The sequence below is a fragment of the Dendrobates tinctorius genome, unplaced genomic scaffold (genome assembly GCF_039654945.1).
Source record: "Dendrobates tinctorius isolate UK_male_01 unplaced genomic scaffold, ASM3965494v1 ptg000132l, whole genome shotgun sequence".
Taxonomy (NCBI): Eukaryota; Metazoa; Chordata; class Amphibia; order Anura; family Dendrobatidae; genus Dendrobates; species Dendrobates tinctorius.
The window spans coordinates 6,943,130-6,967,534 of NW_027361800.1; the positions used below are offsets into that span (position 1 = coordinate 6,943,130).

Genomic DNA, 24,405 nt, shown 5'->3' on the forward strand with positions numbered 1-24,405 from the left:
TTGTATTCTTACCCGAACAGTTTCCACAGAACTCCCAGTCTCTGAAGCTTCAATCTCTGTGCAGATATATGCGTTTCTAACATACAATGCAACACCCCCTCCTCGTTTATCAAGTCTGTTTCTTGCAAATAAGTTGTATCCTTCTAGTCTTGTATTCCAATCATGTGTATCGTCCCACCAAGTCTCTGACTACTGGACAGTAGTCTCTGACTACTGGACAGAGCACAGCACACCCCAGAGGCCCCCGCCCCGCGCACTGATTCCTGCGTGCAGTGCGGCATTGGCGGGTAACTGGAGCTCGCTGGAGGAGTCACCGCCACTGCCCAGACTTGTCAAGTCAATGTGAGCTGAGCCCAGGCAGCGTGACGGACCGGTGATTTGCGCAGACCCGGAGGCCGGAGGAGCAGGACGGGCGGTGCGGGGCCTGGCCATCCAGGAGGCCTCAACCGCGGCCGCGGGATTACAGTGACAGTCTTCTTCAGAGTCAGACGCGTCGCAGCCTGTCGCCTGTGTATCTGGTACACAGGCCAACGCCGGGTCAGTGAGTTACTGTCTGTATGTGCTGCGTATTGGGGACCTGTGCTGCCTACTAGGGACCTGTGCCTGCCTATTGGGAACCTGTGCTGCCTACTAGGGACCTGTGCCTGCCTATTGGGGACCTGTGCCTGCCTATTGGGGACCTGTGCCTGCCTATTGGGGACCTGTGCTGCCTATTGGGGACCTGTGCTGCCTATTGGGGACCTGTGCTGCCTATTGGGGCAGCTAATCGCACGGGTACCAGGAGGCTTTCGCCGCTAAGACCGGCAGGCAGCAACGCTGCCTGGCTGGTCCGGGCGAATTTTAGCCCCCCCCTGCAGATACGAACGCTTCGATTGGCTGGGCTGTGTAGCATCTACCATGGAACTCTTTTTGGGACAAAGTGATCACTATACCTCCTACGTCAATCCTTGGGGGTGTAGATTCCAAAATGGGGTCACTTTTTAACTTCAAAGTAACACAGGTTAGATTTGCAAAAAATGGCCTGGGCATTAAGGTGAAAACAGGCCTGCGGCCCTAAAGGATTAAATGAATCGTAATGCGGAAAGATCTGCAGCATATGAACAACGGTGCAGCTTTTAGTAGAATTAGGATGCTGAAATGATGCAGATTCGGCGTGGGATATACGGCAAAAGAACCCATGGTGTAATTCCGCGGTCTAAAAGCCTAAATGTTGAGTTGTACATTACTGTAGGTGGGCCCCTAAAATTAATTCCATTGGTGGGCCCTAGACACCCCAGTCCGACCCTGATCCCTTGGGTCATTCTAGTTCACTCAGCACTACTCCCTCTGGTGGACATAATTATATTACAGTTGGGTTCACCGCTAATTCTCATTTTTAAATACATTTGTTTTTAATTTGTATCAGTCCTTTCATTCAGTTGGTTTTTGGGATTTAAAAACTTCCCCACAAAATTATTTTTAAATAATTTTTTAAATAATTTTAAAACATTTTTAATTAAACACTTTGGTTTTATATTTTTCACTCGCATATTTGCACACTGGGAATTGTGGCAATATGCTTCTAGTTCTTTCATAGATCTGCCATGTGAATGGCAACATAAAAAAAAAAAAAAAAAAAAAAAAAAAAAAATACATTGGTTTAAAATACATAATTTCTCCAAATATAGCTCCTTTTATACACTCTCATTTATCACTACTATTGGTGAAAGGAAACTTTTTGCACTCTCTATCTTCACTAGTTATATCAACTGAGTAATTACTCTCCACTACTCCTCACCACTGGTAGCTCATCACTCATGATAGCTCAGTGGTGAAACCGCCAGACATTTGTCTCAAACTCACCACAATGAAACTGGTTCTTATCCTCTCTTGTTCCCTTTTTTTTGTGCTCTACATATTTCATATATTTATTTTTATTTAATTATAAAAGTCCATGTTATTGTATTGATTGTCTGAATAGGATACACAATACTATCACTATCCGGAATATATGTTTTTCTATATATATATATATATATATATATATATATATATATATATATATATATATATATATATATATATATATATATATATACACCGTATTTTTCGCTTTATAAGATGCACCTGATTATAAGACGCACCCCCAAATTTGGTGAAGAAAGAGAAAAACATTTTTTTTTTTTTTATGTTAAATGGATGTGTGTCTTATAATGCCAGTGTCCGTCTTGCAAATCATATATATGTCCCTCATCCTGGTATCTATATAACCCCCTTCCTGGCAACATGGCCCCCTTGTGCTGGCACATAGCCCCCCATCCTATCCTGGATATGACCCCCCCTAGTCACTATATGCCCCCTTGCTGGCACTCACATGGCCCCCCTCTATATGCCTCCCTGCTGGTACGCACACGGCCCCCCGTCCCTATATTTCCCCTGCTGGCACACATTGTCCCCCTGTCCCTATATTCTCCCCTGCTGGCAGTCACACAGCCCCCCGTCCCTATGTTCCCCCCTGCTGGCACACATTGTCACCCCGGTCCTATAATCCCCCCTGCTGGCACACATTGTCACCCCGGTCCTATAATCCCCCCTGCTGGCACACATTGTCACCCCGGTCCTATAATCCCCCCCGCTGGCACACATTGTCCCCCCGGTCCTATAATCCCCCCCCTGCTGGCACACATTGTCCCCCCGGTCCTATAATCCCCCCCCTGCTGGCACACATTGTCCCCCCCTCCATATATTCCCCCCTGCTGGCACACCTTGCCCCCCCTCCATATATTCCCCCCCTGCTGGCACACATTGTCCCCCCTCCATATATTCCCCCCTGCTGGCACACATTGTCTCCCCCCCTCCATATATTCCCCCCTGCTGACACATATTGCCCCCTCCCATCCCTTTATTCCCCCCTGCTGGCACACATTGTCCCCCCATCCCTATATTTCCCCCTGCTGTCACACATGGCCCCGTCCCTATATTCCCCCCTGCTGGCGTGCACACGGTTCACCGTCCCTATATTCCCCCCTGCTGTCACACATGGCCCCGTCCCTATATTTCCCCCCTGCTGGCAAGCACATGCTAAAATAATAAACAGTTAACTCACCTACTGATGATCGCTCCTGCTCCCAGCTCCCCTGTGGCTTACCTGTGTCTGTGCTGAGTCATCCTCCTCCTGCAGGGCACACGCAGCTGCTGCTCATTCAAGCAGCTCATTGTAGCTACAGGACCTTCCATGATGTGACCAATAGGAGCTGCTTAGCTGCGGTCATGTGCCACTGGGAGTCATGTGACCGCAGGTCCTATGGTCACATCATGCAAAGTCCTGAAGCGAAGAGCTGCCTGAATGAGCTGCTGATGCCGTTCGCCCTGCAGGAGGAGGATGACAGCAGACTAGACACAGGAAAGCCACAGGGGAGCTGGGAGCAGGAGCGATCATCAGTAAGTGTCTATAGTGACTGGGGGTGAGTGCAGGCACATGTAATATGCACTGCTCCCCTGTCTACCAACTCAGCGCTGTTTCAGCACCGAGGTGATGGACAGCGGGTGCAGTGAATATTACATGAGCCTAATGAGCGGGAGCACATGACTTCCCGCTGTCTCTGCAGCCCCAACCAGCCCACCCCAGCCCCCTGACTCTATGCCAGAGCCCCCCCCACTCTATAGCACAGCAGCACACAGATTCGCTTTATAAGACGCACCCCCCACTTTCCCCAAAAATTTGGGGGAACAAAAGTGCGTCTTATAAAGCGAAAAATACGATATATATATATATATATATATATATATATATATATATATATATATATATATATATATATATATATGTCACTTTGCTTGTCTTTTTCAATTATCTTTATGTGCAGCATGTGCAGGTTGACGCCCTTTTCTCACAACGGGGGGTTACGCCCACACAGCATATAAAGCTGTCATTTGTATAGACCGATCACAACTCTGTACTGTAACCTGAAGAAGAGGTGCGGTTTGTCACCTCGAAACGCGTAGTTTCTGTAGTACATATAATAAAGAACTTGAAAGGTTTATATGGATTTCTGAAGAATTCTTATCACTAAAGCAGCGCGGATGCTCAGAAGTGCTTTTCTTGGATCCTCAACTTATGATATCTAGTGGACGCTGTCCACCTGCACGAGCTCTGCAGCGGCTATATGACTGCAACAAACGTTGAGTGGTTGTGTCTGAACACAACCCATAAAGGGTGAGTACTCCAGAGTACTTTCATATTTTAATTGATTTATACAAGGTGAAGCCCTATGTCTGTGCCCCCGCCCTTGTTTTCTCTTAAAGATCACAGCCGGGATCCATCTGCTGTTACCTTTTTGTCATGAACAGCTCTCTACTGCCCCCTGTTGTCAGGACAGTTACATAATTGACTGACAATTAATGCTGTTTCCACTAATAGGCTGATTAGTATGTGTGTCTCATGGATGTATATATAAAATATCTATCTCTTGGTATGGTCACTGTCACTACTGCAATAACGTTCTTGATGACAGGTTCCCTTTAACCCTTTCCCGACCTGTGTCGCCACATAGGCGTCATAAAATTCATTGCCAATCCGACCTGTGCCTATGTGGCATCATGGTGAGATCGTGTTCCGTGGGTCTGGTGACCGTGGTAACTGAAATGTCACCTGACCTGCAGGTACGTGGGTGTCAGGAACACCGCACTGTACTTGCTCACTGAGCCAGTGGGCGTGTCCTGAGTGTCAGGATCCTGTCAGCGCCAGCGTGCAGCCTCCGCTGAGCAGGGACTCACCCGCACTGTAGGGGTAGCGGGGTCAGGTACAGCCAGAAAGTACCGATGCACAGGACCTGTGGATGCTGAAGTTTAGCAAGCAGACACAGGACCTATGGTCATGTGACTGCAAGGGGGCGGGGCTTAGCGTCCTGCTTAGTGAGATGGAAAGACACTATACAGAATTACTCAGTCAGGCAAAACGGGGTTCATACACAGAGATATCCGTAACGTACCAAGGATGAGACAGAGCGGATAGTCAGGGCCAAGCAGCAGTTAAAAACCAAACAGACATAGAAGGTACCAAGCAGAATCCAAAGCAATATCCGACACGACACGTGTCGGACCGGGCAGACCTGATGGTATGACTTTGGCTATGGGTAATTATGTGACTGCAGTGTGCTTCTATTTTTTTCATGTATGTGTTTATATGTAATATATGGCCATTGCTGAGGGAGCTGGTGGAATAGCATTCTTTGCTCTGAAATTATCTTGTTTGTGTAAATTAATTATTCAATATTTAATACACCTGTTTTTAAGGGCCACAACACTAATTTACATGATATTGGCTATGTGTATAAATTATCTTTCTATATGCTGCAAATACCAGAGCATTAAAAATTATTCATAGCGCCCCACCGGTGGTTCATATGCTTTCTATCTATTGACCTTTTTATCACTTTTGCACGGAGTGTGTTTACTCCACAATAGTATATATGTGTGTATAGCACATGATCTCTGCTAAGGGTGCTAATGGCTTTAGTATATTGATTATTTGGTATTATACTGCTGTGATATTAAATTACGTCACAATAAATATCTGCTATATTGCCACAGTATTTATTTATACTTTATATTTTGGCTATAATAGTCTGATTTTCATGTGCTGCCCTAGCAGTGATTAATGTGTGAGTTACATATTCACCGCTGCACCTTTATCTAATATTGCCCACATGTTCTACCTTATCAGGTTTGAATTGTCCATGATTGTGTGATTTTATGCTGGTTTTATTACATAATTTCTGTCTATCAGGCATTGGTGTTTAATAAAGCCTTTTTTATCTATACGCCTTATCGTGTCTGTCTGTAACCGAAATTGCGGCCCGCTGACTGGTCGCAGCCGCCAGGCCGCAACCAATCAGCGACAGGCGCAGCTGTTTGTAACGGTAAGCTGCGCCTCCGGCCGCGACCAGTCAGCGGCAGGCACAGGCCTTAATCTGTAAAAAAGAGAATTAAAATAAAAAAAGTTATTCTCACCTTCCGACGGCCTCCTGTCTTCTTTCCACGCGTCCAGCCTCGTGTTCCCAGTAATGCTTTGCGGCTTAGGCCGCTGATGACGTCATTCTCGCGAGAGCAAGATAGAAGACCGACGTCACTCTCGTGAGAGCGAGAAAGAAGACCGACGTCATCAGCGGTCTAAGCCGCAAAGCATTACTGGGAACGTGAGGCCTGGCACGTGGAAAGAAGACAGGAGGCCGTCGGAAGGTGAGAATAACTTTTTTTTATTTTTTAATACTTTTGTACAGGGCCGCGACGCTGATTGGTCGCGGCTACACGGAAAGGGGGGTGAGGGGACCATGCATACCAGGAAAGGGGGGTGAGGGGACCATGCATACCAGGAAAGGGGGATGAGGGAACCATGCATACCAGGATTGGGGGGTGAGGGGACCATGCATACCAGGATTGGGGGGTGAGGGGACCATGCATACCAGGATTGGGGGGTGAGGGGACCATGCATACCAGGATTGGGGGGTGAGGGGACCATGCATACCAGGATTGGGGGGTGAGGGGACCATGCATACCAGGATTGGGGGGTGAGGGGACCATGCATACCAGGATTGGGGGGTGAGGGGACCATGCATACCAGGATTGGGGGGTGAGGGGACCATGCATACCAGGATTGGGGGGTGAGGGGACCATGCATACCAGGATTGGGGGGTGAGGGGACCATGCATACCAGGATTGGGGGGTGAGGGGACCATGCATACCAGGATTGGGGGGTGAGGGGACCATGCATACCAGGAAAGGGGGGTGAGGGGACCATGCATACCAGGATTGGGGGGTGAGGGGACCATGCATACCAGGAAAGGGGGGTGAGGGGACCATGCATACCAGGAAAGGGGGGTGAGGGGACCATGCATACCAGGAAAGGGGGGTGAGGGGACCATGCATACCAGGATTGGGGGGTGAGGGGCCCATGCATACCCCAAAAGGGGGGGTAAAAGGACCATGCATATCAGGAAAGGGGGGTGAGGGGACCATGCATACCAGGATTGGGGGGTGAGGGGACCATGCATACCAGGATTGGGGGGTGAGGGGACCATGCATACCAGGATTGGGGGGGTGAGGGGACCATGCATACCAGGATTGGGGGGTGAGGGGACCATACATGTCAGGATTGGGGGGTGAGGGGACCATACATGTCAGGATTGGGGGGTGAGGGGACCATACATGTCAGGATTGGGGGGTGAGGGGACCATACATACCAGGATTGGGGGGTGAGGGGACCATTCATACCAGGAAAGGGGGGTGAGGGGACCATGCATACCAGGAAAGGGGGGTGAGGGGACCATGCATACCAGGAAAGGGGGGTGAGGGGACCATGCATACCAGGAAATGGGGGTGAGGGGACCATGCATACCAGGATTGGGGGGTGAGGGGCCCATGCATACCCCAAAAGGGGGGGTAAAAGGACCATGCATATCAGGAAAGGGGGGTGAGGGGACCATGCATACCAGGAAAGGGGGGTGAGGGGACCATGCATACCAGGATTGGGGGGTGAGGGGACCATGCATACCAGGAAAGGGGGGTGAGGGGACCATGCATACCAGGAAAGGGGGGTGAGGGGACCATGCATACCAGGAAAGGGGGGTGAGGGGACCATGCATACCAGGAAAGGGGGGTGAGGGGACCATGCATACCAGGATTGGGGGGTGAGGGGCCCATGCATACCCCAAAAGGGGGGGTAAAAGGACCATGCATATCAGGAAAGGGGGGTGAGGGGACCATGCATACCAGGAAAGGGGGGTGAGGGGACCATGCATACCAGGATTGGGGGGTGAGAGGACCATGCATACCAGGACTGGGGGGTGAGGGGCCCATGCATACCCCAAAAGGAGGTAAGAGGACCATGCATACCAGGATTGGGGGGGTGAGGGGACCATTCATATCAGGAAAGGGGGGTGAGGGGACCATGCATACCAGGAAAGGGGGGTGAGGATACCATGCTTACCAGGACTGGGGGGGTGAGGTGACCATGCTTACCCCAAAAGGGGGGGTAAAAGGACCATGCATACCAGGATTGGGGGGTGAGGGGACCATGCATATCAGGAAAGGGGGGTGAGGGGACCATGCATACCAGGAAAGGGGGGTGAGGATACCATGCATACCAGGATTGGGGGGTGAGGGGACCATACATACCAGGAAAGGGGGATGACTGTGAGCATACATAACAGGATTGGGGTGTGAGAGGACCATGCATACCCCGAAAGGGGGGTAAGAGGACCATGCATTCCAGGATTGGGGGGTGAGAGGACCATGCATTCCAGGATTGGGGTGTCAGGGGACCATGCATACCAGGATAGGGGGTTTAGGGGTAGCATGCATATCAGGATTGGGGGTGAGAGAACCATACATATCAGGATTGGGGGGGTGCATTATTGCATTATTATTAAATCTTCAAAAATAAACCGCATATATATTTTAGAATACCCGATGCATTCGAATCGGGCCACCATCTAGTGTATATATATATTTGACCTGTGTGTGCACTGTTCTCTGCGCTTCTGTTTCTTATTTTCTTTTAGATTATAGTTGGTAGCACCCTGTTTATTCACTGTGTATTATCAAGTGTGGTGCCCACCTCTTTCTCTATTATCCTTAGCTGATTAACAGTCTATGGAAGATTTCTGGGTAGGACCGTGAAGAGGCATTAACCCCTTCATGACCAAACCTATTATGACCTTAATGACCAGGCCATTTTTTGCAATTCTGACCAGTGTCCCTTTATGAGGTAATAACTTTGGAACGCTTCAACGCATCCTAGTGATTGAGATTCTTTTTTCGTGACATATTGGGCTTCATGTTAGTGGTAAATTTAGGTCGATAATTTTTGCGTTTATTTGTGAAAAAATCAGAAATTTGGCTAAAATTTAGAAAATTTCGCAATTATGTGACACAAAATAGTTACTAAATAACATTTCCCACATGTCCACTTTACACCAGCACAATTTTGGAAGCAAAATTTTTTTTTTTTTTTGTTAGGAAGTTTTACGGGCTAAAAGTCGACCAGTAATTTCTCATTTTTACAACAAAATTTACAAAACCATTTTTTAGGGACCACCTCACATTTGAATTCACTTTGAGGGGTCTATATGGCAGAAAATGCCCAAAAGTAACACCATTCTAAAAAGTACACCCCTCAAGTTACTCGAAACTACATTCAAGAAGATTATTAACCTTTCAGGTGCTTCACAGGAACTAAAGCAATGTGTAAGGCCTGTTTCACACTTCCGTTTTTGACCATCAGTCAAACTCCGCCGTTTTTGCAAAAAAACGGATCCGCCATTTTTTTTTGGCGGATCCGTTTTTTTCCCCATTGATTTGCATTACCGGCTGATCTTGACGGATGGCCATCCGTTGGATCCGTTTTTTTGCGGATCCGTCATTTTTCTTCCGTCCGCCGAGATGCCTGGACGGACCATGTAACGTTTTTTGTGCTGCAGGATCCGCACTTTTATAGTGCGCATGTCCGGAGGAATGAAGTCAGGAGGAAATCTAACCCTGAGATCATTACTGGCGGTCTCTCTCTCTCTCTCTCTCTCTCTCTCTCTCTCTCTCTCTCTCTCTCTCTCTCTCTCTCTCTCTCTCTCTCCTGGAATATTTAGCGGTTGCCATGTCGTGTTTGGAGAGCCCCTGTTTGCCTAAACATTGGAGCTCCCCCACAAGTGACCACATTTTGGAAACCAGACCCCCCCCCCCCCCCAAGGAACTTATTTAGATGTGTAGTGAGCACTTTGAACCCCCAAGTGCTTCACAAAAAGTTTATAACGCATAGCAGTGAAAATAAAAAATCATTTTTTTCCTCAAAAATGATTTTTTTTTAGCCTGCTATTTTTTATTTTCACATTGCTAACAGGAGAAATTGGACCCCCAAAGTTGTTGTGCAATTTTTCTTGAGTACGCTGATACCCCATATGTTGGGGTAAACCACTGTTTGGGCACACGTCGGGGCTTGGATGGGAGGGAGCACCGTTTGACTTTTTGAACGCAAAATTGACTGGAATCAATGGTGGTACCATGTCACATTTGTAGACCCCCTTATGTGCCTAAACAGTGGAAACCCCTCCAATTGAAAAACCACAGGTGTAGGAGTAGTGTAGTGCAGATTAGTTGTATAGGGGAAATGGTCCAGCTAGGGAGTGGGTAGAATGGAAATAAAAGTGATGTTGAGTGGACAAATATATGATCAATCCCAGTGAACAGAGTAGCGTGCGGAGAAAGTATAATCTCTAACCCTTCAATGCATATCTCTCCCGACATCAACCTATTGGTAGAGCGAGAATGGTTTATGGAAGGAGGCAAAAGGATGAGAAGGTGTTAAAGAGGTATTTGTCTGGGGGTTAGAGGACCTGTCCAGTTTTAAGTTAAGCGTACAATTGGAGTCATTGCAAAATATCTTGGTTCCTTGAGTGTGTTCTGCTACCAGGTTAAGTAGGCTAGTAAAAAAGGGTGATTGGGGCATAGTATAAGATTTTGATTGTCTCGTCTAAGATCCTATAACTGTACTTGCTGTCTGTCAGAAACATTGATCTTATGACTGTACATGGTACCTACTGTGTGGTATGACTGCTTTGTAAGTTTTTATGCCCTTTTAAAAGCAATGAAGTTAAAAAATTGCCCTTTTTAAGTAGATTTCAGCTACTGTATTTTTCGGACTGAAAGGCTAGTTTCACACTAGCGTTCGTGGGCGCAGCGCCGCCGCTAAGCCCCGCCCCTGGCCACGCCCTCTCCGGTCAGTTCCTCCTCTGATCGCATGAGGCTGCATGCGATCAGTGTATCCTAGATTTAGGCCGGGGTCACACTGGCGAGGAATACGGCCGAGTGAGAGGCGCTAAAAGCACGCATTAGACACGGACTAATGAATCTCTATGGGGTCCCTCGCACCAGCCGTATATTTCTCATCTGTATTCTACGCTCCGTGCCAATCGCAGCATGCTGCAATTGTCAGCGTACTACGCCCGTAATACGCCAATGCAAGTCTATGGGTGCGCAAAAAATACGGATTACACACGGACCACACATGTGACTTGGGAGAAATACGCACCTGGAGTCTTTTAGCAAAGCCGGCAATTCAGTGCGTGATACAGTAAACTCGCACTGACAGGTTTAATAAAGAAACGAAAGAATAGATATATACCCATAGAATATATATATATATATATATATATATATATATAATATATACAGTGCCTACAAGTAGTATTCAACCCCCTGCAGATTTAGCAGGTTTACACATTCGGAATTAACTTGGCATTGTGACATTTGGACTGTAGATCAGCCTGGAAGTGTGAAATGCACTGCAGCAAAAAAGAATGTTATTTCTTTGTTTAATTTTTTTTTAAATTGTGAAAAGTTTATTCAGAGGGTCATTTATTATTCAACCCCTCAAACCACCAGAATTCTGTTTGGTTCCCCTAAAGTATTAAGAAGTATTTCAGGCACAAAGAACAATGAGCTTCACATGTTTGGATTAATTATCTCTTTTTCCAGCCTTTTCTGACTATTTAAGACCCTCCCCAGACTTGTGAACAGCACTCATACATGGTCAACATGGGAAAGACAAAGGAGCATTCCAAGGCCATCAGAGACAAGATCGTGGAGGGTCACAAGGCTGGCAAGGGGTACAAAACCCTTTCCAAGGAGTTGGGCCTACCTGTCTCCACTGTTGGGAGCATCATCCGGAAGTGGAAGGCTTATGGAACTACTGTTAGCCTTCCACGGCCTGGACAGCCTTTGAAAGTTTCCTCCCGTGCCGAGGCCAGGCTTGTCCGAAGAGTCAAGGCTAACCCAAGGACAACAAGGAAGGAGCTCCGGGAAGATCTCATGGCAGTGGGGACATTGGTTTCAGTCAATACCATAAGTAACGTACTCCACCGCAATGGTCTCCGTTCCAGACGAGCCCGTAAGGTACCTTTACTTTCAAAGCGTCATGTCAAGGCTCGTCTACAGTTTGCTCATGATCACTTGGAGGACTCTGAGACAGACTGGTTCAAGGTTCTCTGGTCTGATGAGACCAAGATCGAGATCTTTGGTGCCAACCACACACGTGACGTTTGGAGACTGGATGGCACTGCATACGACCCCAAGAATACCATCCCTACAGTCAAGCATGGTGGTGGCAGCATCATGCTGTGGGGCTGTTTCTCAGCCAAGGGGCCTGGCCATCTGGTCCGCATCCATGGGAAGATGGATAGCACGGCCTACCTGGAGATTTTGGCCAAGAACCTCCGCTCCTCCATCAAGGATCTTAAGATGGGTCGTCATTTAATCTTCCAACAAGACAACGACCCAAAGCACACAGCCAAGAAAACCAAGGCCTGGTTCAAGAGGCAAAAAATCAAGGTGTTGGAGTGGCCTAGTCAGTCTCCTGACCTTAACACAATTGAAAACTTGTGGAAGGAGCTCAAGATTAAAGTCCACATGAGACACCCAAAGAACCTAGAAAACTTGGAGAAGATCTGCATGGAGGAGTGGGCCAAGATAACTCCAGAGATCTGTGCCGGCCTGATCAGGTCTTATAAAAGACGATTATTAGCTGTAATTGCAAACAAGGGTTATTCCACAAAATATTAAACCTAGGGTTTGAATAATAATTGACCCACACTTGTATGTTTAAAATTTATTAAAATTTAACTGAGCAACATAACTTTTTGGTTTGTAAGATTTATGCATCTGTTAATAAATCCTGCTCTTGTGTGAAGTTTAAAGGCTCTAACTTATTTGCATCTTATCAAGCCTGCTAAATCTGCAGGGGGTTGAATACTACTTGTAGGCACTGTATTTTATGCATTCTATGTGTCTATATCTATTCTTTGGTTTCTGTTAGAAACCCTGTCATAGGGCTCCATTATATGTCCATTTTGCAAGCCTGCGAGAAAATCTCGCCATACGGATGCTTACATGCGCAAAATACGCGACCACACCTTGATTATGGATGACATAGGGAGCACTATTTAGGGGTCTGTCATCCGTATTACGCATGTAAAATACTGACCGTATTTTGTGTCGGTTAGTGTGACCCCGGCCTAAGCGTTGGATGCGCTGGTCTGATTTTGCTGGCGCTGCGCCCTTTTGGCGCTGCGCCCAGTGCACAAAAACGTGCTGTGTTGTATTTTTGTGCTCTGGGCGCAGCACCAGCAAAATCAAACCAGCGCACGATCAGCGTATCCAACGCTAAATATAGGATACGCTGATCGCATGCAGCCTCATGCGATCAGAGGAGGAACTGACCGGAGGGGCATGGCCGGGGGCAGGGCTTAGCGGAGGCCCTGCACTGCGCCCACGAATGCTAGTGTGAAACTAGCCTAAGACACGCTTCTTTCCTCCCAAACTGTGGAGGAAAATGGGGAGTGCATCTTAGTCTGGATGTACCGGCTCTGGCTGTGGTTGGGAGGTGGGGGAGCTCTCGGTCACAGAGGCAGGTGCCTTCTTCGGCCAGCTCCTGGGCCCGCTGCTAAAGAGAAATGAATATTCACTGCATTCCACGCCCATGGGCATGGAGGGCGATGAATATTCATTTTTTTGGCATCCTGGTATATGGGCAGCACTGTGGCTCAGTGGATAGCACCTTGCAACTGCAAGGAGTTTGTATGTTCTCCCTGTGTTTGTGTGGGTTTCCTCCGTGTACTTTGGTCTCCTCCCACACTCCAAAGACATACTAATAGGGAATTTAGATTGTGAGCCGCATCGGGGACAGTGATGATAATGTGTGCAAACTGTAAAGCGCTGTGGAATATGTTAGCGCTATATAAAAATAAAGATTGGTCACATCCTGTTCCTGGTATGCATGGCCCCATCAGGAAAGAAAAAATAAAAACAAAAACATTACACTCACCCGGACTCTTCCTTGCAGAGAGATACTTAAGAGAAATTAATATTCAGAATATTGAATAGTCATTTCTCTTAAATATCTGAACACGTGAAAGAGCAATGAATACTCACTGCTCTCTGCGATGAACAGTATTTTGGCAGCTGTGCTCTGCTTGTGAGCAGCGCATGATGTCCCTGCCATGCTGCGCTGCTTACAAGCATTAACCCCTTCATGACCGGAGCTTTTTTCGTTTTTCGCTCCCCTTCTTTCCAGAGCCATAACTTTTTTTTATTTTTCCGTCAATATGGCCATGTGAGGGCTTATTTTTTGCGGGACGAGTTTTACTTTTGAACAAAATCATTGGTTTTAGCATGTTGTGTACTCTAAAACGGGAAAGAAATTCCAAGTGCGGTGAAATTGCAAAAGTGCAATCCCATACTTGTTTTTTGCTTGGCTTTTTTGCTAGGTTCACTAAAACTGACCTACCATTATGATTCTCCAGATGTTCATAGACACCAAACATGTCTGTTCTCTTTTAGGCCTGTTTCACACTTCCGTTTTTTTGACGTCAGTCAAAATCCGCCAATTTTTAAAAAAACGGATCTCTCGTCTCCATTTTTCGTGATCTGGGGTTGGGTGAGGGCTTATTTTTTGCGTGCCGGGATGACTTTTTAATGAGACCACTTTTGTACAAATATGTTCTTTTGATCGCCTGTTATTGCATTTTAATGCAATGTCGCGGCGACCAAAAAAACGTAATTCTGGCGTTTTGAATTTGCTCGCCACTTTTTAAACACTTTCTTTTTTTACTTTTGGCATGCTTCAATAGCCTTCATGGGAGGCTAGAAGCATGCCACACTTGATCGGCTAAGCTACATATGGGCGATGAGCAGATCGCCCATATGTAGCAGATTTGCTGCATTGCTATGAGCACCGACCGGTGGTCGGCGCTCACAGCAATGTGCCTGCAACAACTATAGAGGTCTTATGAGACCTCTGGTTGTTGAGGCAACGCGTCACTGACCTATTGCGGGCAGATCTCAGCTGTTTAGAACAGCTGACATGTCGCGGCTTTGAGGTGGGCTCACCGCCGGAGCCCACCTCAATGCAGGGGAGTCTGACTGACGTACTATCCCGTCAGTGGTCAGAAAGGGGCCCCTTCCCGACCTGTGACACAGCGTATGCGTCATGAAAGTCGGTGCCAATCCGACCCATGACGCATACCCTGTGTCATGAATTCAAAGCCCCCCTGCGGAACGGGTGACCGGGGTCAATGAAAGGTCACCTGACCCGCAGATACGGGGGCTTTGCAATTCACCACAGGGGGCGTGGCTTCGCCCCCCACGTGACTACGATCGCTCTGATTGGCTGTTAAAAGTGAAATAGCCAATCAGAGCGATAGAAATATTTCATCAATGAAAATTGATGAAATATTACAATCCAGCCATGGCCGAAGCTGCTGTAGCATCGGACATGGCTGGAGACACCGATTCGACCCCCCACCGGCGATCGCCCCCCCGCCACTGAATGACAGCGGTGATCTGCTGCCGCTGTCATCATCTGCCCCCCCCTCCCATTCCCTCTGCTCCCCGCCAGCCTCCGATCCCCCCCCCTCACCTCTCCGGCACCTTCTAAGTCCCCCTGTCGCTCCCGGTGTCCGGCGGGTCCGGTTCATGGGCACCGCCATCTTGGAAAATGGCGGGCGCATGCGCAGTGCGCCCGCCCGAATCTGCCGGCTGCAGATTCCGTTATTTCATTTTGATCACTCTCACAGTGATCAAAATGAAATAAAAAGTAAATGAACCCCCCGATTATCACCCCCATAGGTAGGCATAACTAATAAAATAAAGAAAATATTTTTATTTTTACGTTAGGGTTGGAAAGAGGGTTAGGGTTGGAAATAGGGTTAGGGTTGGAAATAGGGTTAGGGTTGGAAATAGGGTTAGGGTTGGAAATAGGGTTAGGGTTGGAATTAGGGTTAGGGTTGGAGTTAGGGTTAGGGTTAGAATTAGGGTTAGGCTTGTGGTTAGGGTTATGGTTAGGGTTGGGATTAGGGTTAGGGATCTGTTGGGGTTAGGGCTGTGGTTAGGGGTGTGTTGGGGTTAGGGTTGAAGTTAGGATTGATGGGTTTCCACTGTTTAGGCACATCAGGGGGTCTCCAAACGCGATATGGTGCAACCATTGATTCCAGTCAATTTTGCGTTCAAAAAGTCAAACGGTGCTCCCTCCCTTCCAAGCCCCGACGTGTGCCCAAACAGTGGTTTACCCCCACATATGGGGTATCAGTGTACTCAGGAAAAATTGCACAACAACTTTTTTGGACTAATTTCTCCTGTTACCCTTGGGAAAATAAAAAATTGGGGGCTAAAAAATTATTTTTGTGGAAAAAAAAATGATTTTCATTTTCACGTCTCTGCATTATAAACCTCTATGAAGCACTTGGGAGTTGAAAGTGCTCACAACACATCTAGATAAGTTCCTTGGGGGGTCTAGTTTCCAAAATGGGGTCACTTGTGGGGAGTTTCCACTGTTTAGGCACATCAGGGGCTTTGCAAATGTAATGACGACCGCAGACTATTCCATCAAAGTCTGCATATCAAAACGTCACTACTTCCATTCCGAGCCCTGACGTGTGCCCATACAGTGGTCATCCCCCACATATGGGGTATCAGCGTACTCAGGACAAACTGGACAACAACTTTTGGGGTCCAATTTATCCTGGTACCCTTGTGAAAAAAAAAATTGCGGGCTAAAAATCATTTATTTTGAGGGGAAAAAAAATGATTTTTTATTTTCACGGCTCTGCGTTATAAACTTCTGTGAAGCACTTGGGGATTCAAGGTGCTCACCACACATCTAGATAAGTTCCTTGGGGGGGGTCTAGTTTCCAAAATGAGGTCACATGTGGGGGGTTTCTACTGTTTAGGCACATAGGGGCTCTGCAAATGTAACATGACGCCCGCAGACCATGCCATCAAAGTCAACATTTCAAAATGTCACTACTTCCCTTCCGAGCCCCGACGTGTGCCCAAACAGTGGTTCCCCCCCACATATGGGGTACCAGCGTACTCCGGACAAACTGGACAACAACTTTAGGGGTCCAATTTATCCTGGTACCCTTGTGAAAATAAAAAATTGCCGACTAAAAAATTTTTTTTTTTTTTTTAGGAAAAAAAGATTTTTTATTTTCACTGCTCTACGTTATAAACTTTTGTGAAGCACTTGGGGGTTCAAAGTGCTCACTAAACATCTAGATAAGTTCCTTAAGGGGTCTAGTTTCCAAAATGGTGTCACTTGTGGGGGAGCTCCAATGTTTAGGCACACTGGGGCTCTCCAAACGCGACATGGTGTCCAATAACGATTGGAGCTAATTTTCCATTCAAAAAGTCAAATGGTGCTCCTTCCCTTCCGGGCCCTGCCGTGCACCCAAACAGTGGTTTATGACCACATATGAGGTATTGGTGTGCTCAGGAGAAATTGCCCAACAAATTTTATGATCCATTTTATCCTATTGCCCATGTGAAAATGAAAAAACTGAGGCTAAAAGATTATTTTTGTGAAAAAAAAAAAAGTACTTTTTTTTTCTTACGGATCAATTTGAGAAGCACCTGGGGGTTCAAAGTGATCAGTATGCATCTAGATAAGTTCCTTGCAGGGCTGTGGAGTCGGAGTCATGGAGTCGGAGTTAGTTTTGGTTGGAGTCGATAGAAATGTACCGACTCCAGCTTTAAAAAAAAAATGTATTAATATTTCATAATTGAACTTTCATATGAATTTTATAAATGTTACTCAAATATATATGTTCTAGCAAACTATGAACAACAGTGATAAGCCGTTCTGCTGGAGATAGAGACATTTCTTACTTCTTGTGTGTCACTGTTCTCCACTGCCCTTATCTAATCTTATACTTGGTTAACCTCATGCTGCCCAAACCCCCCTACTTACAATGTATGAAACTGAAAGTGAAAATGTGTTGCAAATTCTTAGTAGTAAAGCTCCTCCTCTAGACTAGATCATACTAGGTGTGCGTCTTCCAAGCATCTCACAGCTGCCTGCTACTCAGAAGAGGAAGACTGTAAGAAGTATTATCCTTTCAACAAACTTTGCATCAGTTAACTGTGAGTACATGAGGAATAATAACAGTATTACTGACCACTATATCAGTTGTACGACCTGGCAATAATTTTGTACAATTGTTTTTAGGAAAAACAATTGTCATTTGGATTGTGAATGCAGAATTAAAAACCTGAGAATGTCAAAGAAGCATCACATTAAATCAGCTGTATTTGAACATTTCACCATCACTCAAGATAGAAAACATTATGTCTGTCAGTGTATGACAAATGATCCAGACGAAAACAAATGCTGTGAAGCCAAGATGAGTGCATATTCAGGCAAAGATAAAAATGCTCCTACCAGAGCCTCTAATCTAAAGAGACATTTACAGCGCTTTCATCCAGAAGTACTGAAAGCAGTGAATGAGAGACTGCATCCAAACCAATGAACCAGTGCCCAGCTCTTCCAGCCAAACAAAGGAGCAGAGAACTTTGCAGCCATCAGTTGCAAGATATTTTGTCAGTGACAAAATTACTGTGACAATGACAGTAGATACATTTAAAAAACAGATCATAGAGCTTGTTGTAAAGGATAGTGTGCCTATTTCATTATTTTCACGACCAGCTTTTATGTGTCTGAATAGGGAAATGGCCCGCAAGCTTGGTGTTTCTCTGGAGAGAGAGAGTATTAGAAAATTAGTAATTGAAGAAGCTTTTAAACAAAAGGAAGAACTTAAAAAAAACTCTCAAGGGACGCTTTCTGTTTCTTAAAATGGATGCCTGCACACGTCAGAGTGAACTATTTTGCCATCAATGTCCGATTTGTTTGTGACAAAAATGAAATAGTTACCAAGACATTGGCAGTAAAAGACACCAAAGCTCATCACACCAGTGAGTTTCTCCAGGTCTTGGTGGAAAAGGTTCTGCAAGACTATGAACTTAAAAAAGAGCAAGTTCTTTCTGTCGTAACTGACAATGCTTCAAATATGATAAGTACTATTAAGCTAATGAATGAGAGTAATGATGGTGACCAGCAGCTAGAAGAACATTCTGGGTCCACAGACACAGAAATGTTTGAAATAGAGGAACACAGTATTGTAACTGAGGAGCAAACTGAAGTTGCTTCAGATGAACAGCAACATGATAGTTTAGATGATCTTGTTGAAACTGTCTCAATATGTTCTTTCAGTCATCACATACGCTGTGTTGTGCATACGCTACAGCTGGCTATAAGAGACAGTCTGCAAGAAGGACATGCTGCTGCACTGATTGGCAAGGTGAGAAAATTGGCTACTGTTGCCAGAACCCCTAAAGTTGACTCAATTTTGAAGAGACGTGCTGGAAAAGGGGCAATTATTGATCAAGCCACACGATGGGGCAGTACTTACTTAATGATTCAGCGCTTGGTTGAACTGAAAACCTTTCTTGTAGACATGGCTAACCCTCAACTGACGCTAAATGAAAGTCAGTGGAATCAGGTGACTGAGCTGGAAAAATTGCTAGAGCACCCATTTACAGTGACTAAAAAATTACAGCAGAGGACTTAACTCCAGGTATTTTCTTAAAGGAGTGGAAGAACCTGATGTTTCGCCTGTCCCAAAGAGGAGGGTTAATTGCAAGTGGCATTGCTACATCAATGAAACGGAGAGAGGAGCTACTTTTACAAAATAACATTCTTTTGGCAGCTGTTTATGTAGACCCAATGCATCGGATTCTTCTGGATGATCAACAGCTAAGTAAAGGAAAAGAAGCTCTGTTTGAAATAGCAGTAAGGATGAAAGGGTTGCAGAATAGTCAGGAGGAACAAGAAGAATTTGGTCGTCCTGCCACATCTTCACCCTCATCATCAACTGATGAAGAATTTAATTTCGAAAAATATTTGGATCACAAGGACCGTGCAAAGCGTTCCCGCATAGAAGAAGAGTCATCCCCATCAAGGAACACAGCCAGTACATTTCAGCAGAATTTTTCATATGCACTAAAAGAAATTGAGAAATTTGACCGTTCATCAAAAATAACAGTGCAACAAGCGATTCCTCTGTATCCTGACATTGTCAGAGATGTTGCCCGAGTGGTTACTGCTTTGCCACCAACACAAGTTAGAGTAGAGAGGATGTTCTCTGCTCTCAAAATAATTAGATCAGATTTGAGGGCATCCATGAAGGAGGATCTGACAGAGGCAATACTTTTTCTGAGGACAAATTTATAGATTTCTTCTTATTAACTGCATAAAAGTGTTTATTGCATATTTACTTACAGTTTAGAAAAGTTTATAAAAGTTATTTGTTATATTCTAATTGTATTCTAATAAATATAGTTTTTGCTCTAAGTGGTCTGATTACTTATATGATGGTGAGAAACTGAATAAGCACGATGTTTAATATTTTACAACAGTAAATTTGTTGTTATGAATTGGCCATTTATGAAGGAGTCGGAGCCGGAGTCGGAGTCGGAGCCGGATAAAATCCAAGAGTCGTAGTCGCAACTGTGGCTTACCGACTCCACAGCCCTGGTTCCTTGGGGGGTCTAGTTTCCAAAATGGGGTCAGTTGTGGGGGAGCTCCAGTGTTTAGGCACACAGCGACCTCCAAACGTGACATGGCAAGCGCTAAATATTCCAGCATATTTTCCATTCAAAAAGTCAAATGGCGCTCCTTCCCTTCTGAGCCCTGCCGTGCTCCCAAACAGTGGTTTATGACCACATATGAGGTATCGGTGTACTCAGGGGAAATTGCCCAACAAATTTTAGGATCGAATTTATCCTGTTGCCCATGTGAAAATGAAAAAATTGATGCTGAAAGAAAATTTGTGTTGGAAAAATTAAAATGTCCATTTTTTTCTTCCACATTGCTTTAGCTGCTGTGAAACACCTGAAGGGTTAATAATCTTCTTGAATGTAGTTTTGAGTAGCTTGAGGGGTTCAGTTTTTAGAATGGTGTCACTTTTGGGTATTTTCTGCCATATAGACCCCTCAAAGTGACTTCAAATGTGAGGTGGTCCCTAAAAAATGGTTTTGTAAATTTTGTTGTAAAAATGAGAAATCACTGGTCAACTTTTAACCCTTATAACTTCCTAACAAAAAATATCTTGCTTCCAAAATTGTACTGATGTAAAGTAGACATGTGGGAAATGTTATTTAGTAACTATTTTGTGTCACATAACTCTCTAGTTTAACAGAATAAAAATTAAAAATTTGAAAATTGCGAAATTTTTCAAAATTTTCGCCAAATTTCTGATTTTTTTCACAAATAAACGCAAAAATTATCGACCTAAATTTACCACTAACATGAAGCCCAATATGTCACGAAAAAACAATCTCAGAATCACTAGGATGCGTTGAAGCGTTCCAGAGTTATTACCTCATAAAGGGACACTGGTCAGAATTGCAAAAAATGGCCAGGTCATTAAGGTCAAAATAGGCTGGGTCATGAAGGGGTTAAAGGGTTGATTGTGACTTGTAGGATCGTTACTACCAACAGGTGGCGCTTTAGAGTTCATGTCCTCTTTCTCTCTGGGAAATTTAATATGCAATTTGCCTCTTCAGAGGAGCATTGCATGGCGAATAACTCCTTACCTTGACAAGCCACAAGGAAAAACCTTACCCCTTAAAAGATACAGAAAATTAGAAAGTGTAATTTTTTTTTTTTTTGACACTTTTTTTTTTTTTTCTACAATACTTGTGCTCTTATATTTGGAAATTGCTATATGGGACAACTTCAAGTAATTCAACTGTCACTTTTATGTTCCAGGCATCCTGTGGCCAAAGCACACAATGCCAATTTTCTAGTAACTGTGAAACAAGAAAACGTTGATGGATCCAGACCAAGTGGAGAAAAGGGCACTGAAGAAGAGGTAACCACCCCTTCGCTCCAACTTAAGAACACAACATATTATTAGGGTACGTGCACACTCTGCGGAATCTGCTGCAGATTAATTCGCGCGGATTTTGCATAATCTGCAGATAAATCCGCAGGTCAAAAGTACGCAGACGTCAGACTCCCTCCCTTTTGATGTGGGCTCTGGCGGTGAGCGCACATCTTTCCTGGGACATGTCAGCTGTTTTGAACAGCTGACATGTGCCCGGAATAGCTGGGAGTGGAATCGCAATCCACCCGCAGCTATTAACCTGTTAAGGCTAGTTTCATACTAGCGTTTATTCGATGCAGCGCACGGCGCCGCTAAGCCCTGCCGGCTCCCTGCCCGCCCCATGCGGTCATCGCCGCCTACTATCGCACATGGACGCTTGCGATCTGCGCACCCTATCTTTAGCATAGGGTGCGCAGATCGTGCACTGGCCGTGCGCTAGTAGGATTTTGGCGTGCGCTGCGCACTTTTCAAGGTGCGCCGTGCGCGCCGAAATGCAACATGCTGCGTCGAATAAACGCTAGTGTGAAACTAGCTTAAATTCCGCTTTCAAGCGCTGACAGCAGCATTTTACTTGTGCTGCCAGCCTGATGGCTGGAAACCCGTCCACCGGTGACCCCCATGACGTGATTGTGGGTCACCGGTTCGTTGGCATGACAACCAGAGGTCTCGTGGAGACTTCTATGGTTGTCAGTGCTGGCATGCTGTGAGCGCCACCCTGTGGCCAGCACTCGTAGCAAGTGACTAAATCTGCTGTATAGACGTGATCTGATCATTGCCTCTATGTAGCAGAGCCGATCAGCTTGTGCCAGGTTCTAGTCTCCCATGGAGACTATTGAATCATGCCAAAAGGAAAGAAGAAATATTAAAAAAAGTTCAAATCAACCTCCTATCAGGAGTCCTATATACTCTATGGAGTACATATATCTGCGAGAGTCTGCCTGGTTCACTCGGCGATAATTTGGGTATATATTCCATAATCACTTCACATTTATCTTCCTCTATCCTACCCAACTTCTCCTCCCATTTCCCCTGTGCTCTAATAGGATAATTATTTAAAAACGTATGCATTAGATCCTTATAAATGCCCGACACTACCCCTTTTGTTCCCCCCTCTGCACAGACATAATCAATCAACATATCCTTGTGAATCTCCATATTCATCGTCCTACTCTACATAACATAATCATGCCTAAACTGCCCATATTGAAATCTGCAGACCTCCGGTAGCCAGTAATCTTCCTGCAACTTTCCAAAGGGCACAAGTCCCTGCGCGTCCTGCACTTAAACCATGTACAGTATTCCCAGTCTCATCCAATTTTTAAATTCTCCCATTTTAACAAATTCCGATAGTCTCGTTTTGCCATATCAGGGAAAAATTTGTCAAGTGTTCCAAACCCTTAATCATTTTAATTGCCTTAATGTATCAGCGCTAAAGTAGGATACATCAAACCCAACTTCCTGCTTCTAACCCCTGAACCAATGGATCCCTCCCCATCAACTGGACCAAGACCCTTTGTATTGAACCGGCCCCAGAAACATCCCTCCACCCCCTCATCTGTTGGCCCTGAGCAGCTAAGTAATAAATCCAAGGGTTCGGAAGCGCCAGACCCCCTCCATCCTTGGGCCTCTGTAATATCTCAAGTCTGATCCTTGGCTGCTTTTTTCCCCACACAAGATCCCAAAATATAGAATTAATAGGACGAAATCACCGCCTAGGGAACCAGATAGGGGCATTGTGCAAGACGTATGGCAGTTGGAGCATCAAAATCATCTTAATCAGATTAATTCTTCCCACTACTGAAAGATAAAGTTTACACCACACCCCCACTTTACCCCTAAACTTTCTCAGCAGTGGAATCAGATTCAAATCTGCATAGCTCTAAATGGGAAGTGCCACCTGAATGTTTAGGTATTTAAACTGTTGCACCACACCACTGCCAACCTACTATCTTCGCCGACACTGGCAATTCAACAATACAATCATCTACAGCCATGTGTTAGGCGTCGGATTCCTGCAGCTGCACAGCAGGAATCCAGAGCCATACATCCAGCGGTCTCCTATTCCTTTCCGACCGCTCAGGGACCTGCACAGCAATCTCGGCGATCCAGGCGCCCTGCTCAGACCAGCTCTCAGGGTCTAGATGTTGCTGCCACCTCTGGACCAGCAATGGTAGCGCAACCTGCTTTGCAGGAAACGACTCCAGAGGCTAAGTCCTCTCGCCACGCTACTGGGCATGCCCACGAGGCTATCTCCCAGTGGACATCGGGGGTCACGTGCTCAGGTCCTTGTCCTGATCTGATTGGCCCATCTCAGAGGTCTGGAAGGTCCCGGAAGCGCATGGCTATAAAAGGCCCGAATGGCCGCTCGCCCATGCACTAGTATAGACTATACTTGCTATGTATGAATGGTGACGGATGTATGATTCTGGTGACTGACTCATTATGAAACCCCTTCCCTCTGATATTACGCATGTGGATAGGGAATTAGAGTTATAGTCAGCGCCAGTCAGTGGCAAGCCATACGCCACAGTGCATACCGCACCTACACTAGCGTCTGATAGTGTGAAGCCTCACGGCACTGTCGTATAGCGGCAGTAGTTACTGCCGTGCTGCAGTTAGCAGCACTTACCGGCGTCCACAGTAGCGACGCCGCACGCAC

General features: G+C 45.8%; 1 protein-coding gene across 7 annotated transcripts in view; it reads left to right on the plus strand.

The window, feature by feature from the left end:
- HMG20B (high mobility group 20B) overlaps positions 1 to 24,405 on the plus strand; it is a 282,791-nt gene that overhangs the window by 88,995 nt on the left and 169,391 nt on the right. For all 7 annotated transcript variants that reach the window (XM_073543403.1, XM_073543409.1, XM_073543412.1 and 4 more), the window contains one exon: positions 21,629 to 21,731. In XM_073543403.1, coding sequence (XP_073399504.1) covers positions 21,629 to 21,731 — 103 coding nt within the window. The remainder of the gene's footprint in view (positions 1 to 21,628; positions 21,732 to 24,405) is intronic.